The sequence below is a fragment of the Fukomys damarensis genome, unplaced genomic scaffold, assembly GCF_012274545.1.
Source record: "Fukomys damarensis isolate Sample0158 unplaced genomic scaffold, DMR_v1.0_HiC HiC_scaffold_12, whole genome shotgun sequence".
NCBI lineage: Eukaryota > Metazoa > Chordata > Mammalia > Rodentia > Bathyergidae > Fukomys > Fukomys damarensis.
Window position 1 is genome coordinate 15,302,820 of NW_022900924.1, and position 6,285 is coordinate 15,309,104.

At 55.0% G+C, this 6,285-nt stretch overlaps 1 protein-coding gene and 1 long non-coding RNA gene across 2 annotated transcripts; both read right to left on the reverse strand.

The window, feature by feature from the left end:
- Nucleotides 1-1,928: 1,928 nt before the first annotated feature.
- On the reverse strand, nucleotides 1,929-2,469 carry LOC104848478. Its single transcript, XR_776435.1, has 3 exons — nucleotides 2,439-2,469; nucleotides 2,108-2,305; nucleotides 1,929-2,022 (listed from the first exon to the last, which is right to left on the reverse strand). It is a non-coding gene; the product is annotated as an uncharacterized LOC104848478 (long non-coding RNA).
- A 27-nt stretch (nucleotides 2,470-2,496) lies between these two features.
- Nucleotides 2,497-4,082, reverse strand: LOC104848476. The gene is made up of 2 exons (XM_010604513.1): nucleotides 4,012-4,082; nucleotides 2,497-3,479 (listed from the first exon to the last, which is right to left on the reverse strand). Exon 2 carries the CDS (start codon nucleotides 3,232-3,234, stop codon nucleotides 2,551-2,553), a length of 684 nt encoding a protein of 227 aa, XP_010602815.1. The 5' UTR covers nucleotides 3,235-3,479; nucleotides 4,012-4,082; the 3' UTR covers nucleotides 2,497-2,550.
- Between the last annotated feature and the right edge of the window lie 2,203 nt (nucleotides 4,083-6,285).

Genomic DNA, 6,285 nt, shown 5'->3' on the forward strand with positions numbered 1-6,285 from the left:
CGGACACCATCGCTCTCCCTCGTCTTTCCATTCTGTTCACACTTTAAAAAAAAGTCGCCACATTTTTAAAGCTCGCATTTTTAAGTGAGATGTAACAATGCTGTACTTTCTTTGCGGAACATGCCGTACTGTAACGCACACGTGGTGGGTGTGCAGTGGGCACGCTGGGGCGACCGCGTTGTCACCTCAGACATTTGTTTCTCGTTTTATTACCTTGCTTTCTGCCTCTGTTTCTTTCCTCTCCCTCCTCTCCCCGGCCCCGCTTCATGTTTGGTACCAGGGAGGGTCTCCAGGGCCTTGTACCTGCTGGAAAGCCCTGTCACACTGATTTAGGCCTCCAGCCCATATTTATTATTTCTTTGAGGCGAGAACATTCAGAGTCCTCTCTTCTAGCTAATTTGAAGTATGTAGTGCATTCTCTTTATTATTATTATTATTTTTTTTTTTGAGACAGAGTCTCTCTATGTAGCTCAGGCTGGCCTTGAATTCATAACAATCCTCCTGCCTCAGCCTCCCAAGCGCTGAGTAAGATTATAGGCACGTGCCACCACAACCAGCTCCCCAAAATATTATTCACTAATCACCCTCCTCCCATGCACCAGAGTGCCCAGCCTTACTCCTCTTAATGGACTGGAGTTTTGACCAATTAACCAATCCCTCTCCATCCTCCATCCTTTCCCTGTGCCTTTTCTCTGCTCCATTGACAGCTGTACTACTCCTTTGCTCTGTGGGATCAAGTTTTTTGGCTTCCAAATATAAGTGAGGACACAGTATCTGTCTCTCTTTGCCTGGATTCTTTACTTAAGCTCACCTATGTAGCTACATAAGGCAGGGCTCCATTCTTTTTAAGGGCTGTATAATATTCCACAGTGCATCAACACTAAATTTTCTTCATACAGTCACCTGTCCATAGGTGCTTAGGTGGATTCCATATCTTGGTTACTATGAACAGAACTGAATAACACGGGAGTGCAGATGTTCCTTGGACATTCTGGCTTCCCTTTCTTTGGATGTCATTCTTTTCTTTTCTTTCTTTTCTTTTTTTTTTTAGGTACTGGGGATTTATTTTGGTTTTTTTGAGGAACTCCCCAGACTATTTTCCATACCAGCTGCCCTAATTTACATTCCCACAGAAAGTGTACGAGTTCCCCTTTCTCTGCTCCTCGCCAGCATTGGTGATTTTTGTCTTTTTGGTCACAGCCATTCTGAGCAGGGTGACAGGATTTCCCATTCTGGTTCCAATTTGCATTTCTTTCTTCTTGCTGTCTTTCTCCAAAGCAAACAATTCATCTTGATGAGGCCCACTTTTCTACTTTTCCTCATATAAAGTGTGTTTTCCCCCTCTGGTACTGGGGATCGAACTCAGGCAGGCGCCAGCACCACTGAGCTAAATCCCTGGCCCTTAGATTGTGTTTTTCATCTTAAGTGTAAAGTGGGAGTTGAACTCAGGCCCTCTGGGCATAATGTTCACCCTTTTCTGTCTGAGACAGGGTCTTGCTGGCTTGAACTTACAGTGATCCTCCTGTCTCAGCTTCTCAAGTGCTGGAATTTCAGGCATGGACACAACACTCACCCTTTTACCCACAGCCCCACCCCACGGCACAGGTGAGCGTTCTGGGGTCTTCCCTCCTGCAGGCCCACTCCCCTCCTGCCCTCTCAGAGGAGGCTGGAGTGCATTTTTCCCTTCTTGACTTCTACTTTTTTTTCCTCTCTTCTGTTTTTTTCAGACAAGATCTTGAAATTTAGTTCAGGTTGGCCTTGAACTCACAACATAGCCAAGGTTGGCCTCCAGCTTGTGGCAACCCTCCTGACTAAGCCTCCTGAGTGCTGGGACTACAGGTGTGTACCAGCACAACCAACTTGATTTCTACTCATTGAGAGGAGCTTTTTAAAAAGTTTTATTGAGCACTTACTATAGGCTAGGCACTGTGGTGGATACTGAGGTGATATCAGCAGAGAGGACAAGACCTGCGTCATGGGCTTATACTCCAGTGAGAGGTCAGATGACAACCTGCGAACAAACTGACATGGTGATGGGGGTGAGGACGAGAGGTCAGAAAGAGGAGGTGGCAGGGAGGCTCCAAGGTAAGGATGCATGAGCTCAGACCTGAGGGAGGAAGAGGGCTGGGTCCAGAAGGATGGGGTGAGGCAAATGGCATGTGCAAAGGCCCTGAGGCAGGAGAACAAGTGATGTCTCAAATGCATCCTTCCTTACGGCAGAGTAGTACTCCATTGTACAAAACCCCAATCTTCTTTATCCATTCGTTGGGCTGTTTCCTAGATTCAGCTGTAACAGACTGTGCCGCTGTAAACATGGGTGTACACATAGGGCCAGGGATTTAGCTCAGTGGTGCCACTGCCGGCCTCTCAAGTACAAGGGCTTGAGTTCAATCCCTGGTACCAAAGAAACAAAAACAAACAAACATGGGAGTGCATACATCGCTGTGGTAGGATGCTCGTAATTCTTTCTGGAAGATCCCATGTGGCCTTGATTTCTTGATGGCTGTTCTCCTGCAGGAAGATGAATCTCAGTGTTATTTCAATGTGCTTTTATTTCTCTGGTGGCCGGAGACACTGAACATTTGGCGTTGGTCTGTGCAGACAGCGCTCCACCGGCCCTGCCCCGGGCTTGCTCCAGACCAAGGAGAAAGTGGCTACACAGCCCGCTCGTCCCGGCAGCCTCGGTCTTCCGCTCCGCTGAACCGGTCGTTCCTGCCCCCCTGCCAGACTGGCTCCCAGCCCGGCCTGCTCCGTCCCCACTGCCTGGGCAGGCTCAGCAGGGCACCTCCCTCGCTGGCCTCGCCCCGCAGCTCTGGAAACACCGCCTTCCCCCAACCTCGACTCAGTGGCTTCCTCTTTTCCACTTTTCCATTCCAGCGCCGGGCGCGGGTGCTTGGGAGCCCCGTGGAGGAAGGAGGAAGCCGCTGCCCACGGAGAAAGGACACCTTGGTTTTGCACCCGGCTCTGCTCCCTGGGCAGCCGGCTGCAGCAGGAGGTTGGGAAATCCTGCCGCTCCCCCCACCCCCCGCGCCTCCTGTCTCCCGTGGCTGCCTGCCCGGAATCGCGCCGGCCGTCACAACGGGGCTTTGTGTTCCTCACCTTCAGCCCGAGCCAGGGACCTGTCCGCCTCGCCCCGCAGGGACGGTCGCTTCCATAGCTGAGGGCTCGCGACGGACAGCTCTGGCCCCCGGGCGGGGCTGGAGGGCACAGGGCGGGTGAGGAGTCAGCCCCCATCTCTGGCGCCGAGGGGCAGGGGAAGCAGCGACACCGACTGGACTCCGAGGTGGCGGAGAGGCTGGGACCCGGCTGAGGGAACCGAATCCCGCTCAACTCGCAAGTCTTGTGCCAGGCGGTGTGGGAGGCACGAATGAATCCGACATTGTCCCTGACATTTAGGAGATAGGATGAGCCTGTCAACCACCAGGGAACGAGGGAAGAGGAGACCAAGGTCACAGCGCTGTAAAGGGGCGAGGAGACAGCTGGAAGGCAGAGAGGTGGTTCTTTCAGGGCCTGCGGGTTATTTTCTGACTTCCTTTTCTTTTCCTTTTTTGGTGGCGGTGGTGGGGCAAGATCTATGTCCTCTAGGCTGGCCCCAAACTTCTAGGCTCAAGCAAGCCTCCTGCCTCAGCCTCCCAAGTAGCTGGCAGACAAGTGCGACACACCTAACTGGGGATGATTTTCTGATTTTTAAAAAAGCACTTGGCATCTCGTCTCGGGAAACACGCAGTCCCCCAGCGCACGCCCTGCTTTATCGTCAGCACAGCACCACCTCCTCCTCCCTGGGAGGACAGCATTGCGCCGTGTGTTCCTTTAGTCTCTCCCCTTCTTCTGCCAAGAGCCCCAGGAGACCCGGGCTGGGCCGTCGCCTAACCGCGTCCCCACGGCCCAGGCCATAGCAGGTGCTCGGAACACACTTGTTAAATATCAGCACGTTAAACAGACGCACACACCATATTTTGTGGTATCGAGATCATATTGTACATAAGGCTGAATGTGCTGTTTTATCCTTACCACTTATGTTTTTCCGTGTTTTCCTGCTATTAAGGATTCTTTGAGGGCCAGCATGTTGCTTAGGGGTAGAGGGCTTGCCTGGCGCTGCTCGAGGTCAATCCCCAGCACTGCAAAATAAATAAACAGACACACTTTCAGGCAGTCCTTTCTGATGGCCACCCGATAGTCCATTTTAGCCCTCCTCTCAGAACACTTATTCCAGGCCCTGCCTCTCAGGATGAGGAGCCCTTTCTAGTACTTTCAGGCCTCAGCTGAAGGGAGGGCCCGCCAGCCCCTGGCAGTGAGGCCCTGGGGGCGGCTGGAACCCTGCCCTAGGGATTTCTCCATCAGAATTCTCAGCTGGGACCCAAACCCCCAGATCCCCCAGTTCTGCCATCCGGGCCACACTGGCCACCCGAGTGGGTCGCTCCGTTCAGCCATCCCGGGAGCTGGGGCTGGGCCCGGGGCGCCCCCCAGTGTGGAGTCCGACACCTCTCGCGGGCTGAGACCCTCCTTCCCACTTGCTGAACAAACGCCGTTTACTTTTCTCTCAGTCACTCGCGTTCCCCCCCAGAGCGCCATGGAGCCCCATTTCCACACGAGGACACTGAGGCCCCACGGGTGAGTCACGGAGCAGAGAACGCGGTGTCGGAAATCAGTCCCAGGCCAGCCTGACCCTGAGCCTCTGCTCCTAGACCCTGAGCTCGGCACCCCCTCCTTGGGGCTTTATGGGGCGCGCTGCTTGCAGCCCTGTGCGGAGACTGAGACGGCAGAGCCGGCCGGAAGATGACTGTGGGCTTTGCCCTTAAGGAACTCGGGGCAGAGCCTGACTTCTTCAGCATCAACTATGTGCCGGGAACACCAGGTGCCTGCACTGCCCGAGATTGGTTCTCATAACAACACTGGGGGATCACGAGCTCCCCTCCCACTTCCTGGCTGGGGGCCCCCAGCAGCCTCTCAGGTCTCCTGGCAGGGGCTGTCCTAGAAAAACCCCACCCACTGCTAGTTCCAAGTCAAAACCTCTATAACAGGAAGCGGCCAGGCTATGTGGAAAATTTAGGGAGTGGGGCCACTGCCCCAGGTGTATCGCGGGGTCAGACTGCAAGATGGGGCAGGTGACAGAGCTGGCTCCCTGGAGGCCTGGCCGGCAGCTGTGGCCCTGGCCATTCCCCCAGGGGCTGGGGAGGGGACTTCCTGCTTAGCTCTGGAAGAGAGCCAGGTGGCAGTTTGGTTGGCGTCCAAGGGCCCGGGGGCCAGGCCATCAGGTCCCCAGGGGCCTGGGGCGCTGGATCCCTGTCTGAGCCCTCTGAAGCCTCCTGGGAGAAAAAGCTTCAGCCAGAAGCTTCTGCCCTCACTGGGGAGGGGTGACACAAGCCCTGTCTGGTTTCCTCCTGGACTGGACATTTATTTTTCTGTTGTTGTTTTAATTTATTTATTTTTCGTTGTTGTTTTTAGGTCACGTCGCTATGTAGTTCAGGCTGGCCCTGAACTCTCGGTGATCCTCCTGCCTCAGCCTCCTCAGTGCTGAGATGACAGATGTGCTCCATCAGCTTGGCTATATTCTGGGGAATGCGGGGGGGCGGCTACCACTGTCCTGGGTCTGATGTGGGCCATCGCGAACACCCCTGGCAATGCTTCTAAAGCCTGAGACTGGCCTGCTGGGCCCACTTCCTGGGTGGGGCCAATGAGGCTGACCCCGGCCCTGGCTGTTGCCGGGAGCAGCTGGGAGAGAACTCCAGGGCTCAGAGTAGCCCGGGCCTGGCCTGGGAGCCAGGAGGGTTTTGGAAGCCGGTCATTAGGTTGTTCCTGTGGCAGGGCAGGATGCTCCAGTCTTGCTGGTCAGGGCGTCGTCCACCAGGCTTGTCACTGCCCAGCCCTGCCGGGAGAAGCGACTGTGTACCGGTGCGACCCTGGCAGGGCCCTCCTGCTCACGTTCTCTCATTTAAAACGTGAACAGCGCACACACTTAGAGACACGGGCACAGGAAAGAGCACAGTCGTGTCTGGGGTGGGGGTGCGTCCTGAGAGGCTTTCCAGGAGAGGTGCCGCTTAGGCCCAGGCCCATCACAAAATCAGTCTCCGAAACCTCATCCGGTACCCCCCTGCACTCCATCCTGCGATTCCAGACTCTGCCAGAGCAGCCAGGCCGCCCCCACAGCACACACGAGGAAGCCAAGCCAAGCCAAGGCACAGAGAGGTTAAGGGCCCTGCCGCAGACCACACAGCCAGTCAGAACCAGGCAACCGGCACTAACTGTCACTCGGCCTCTCTGAACCTCAGTTTCTTGATCCACAAA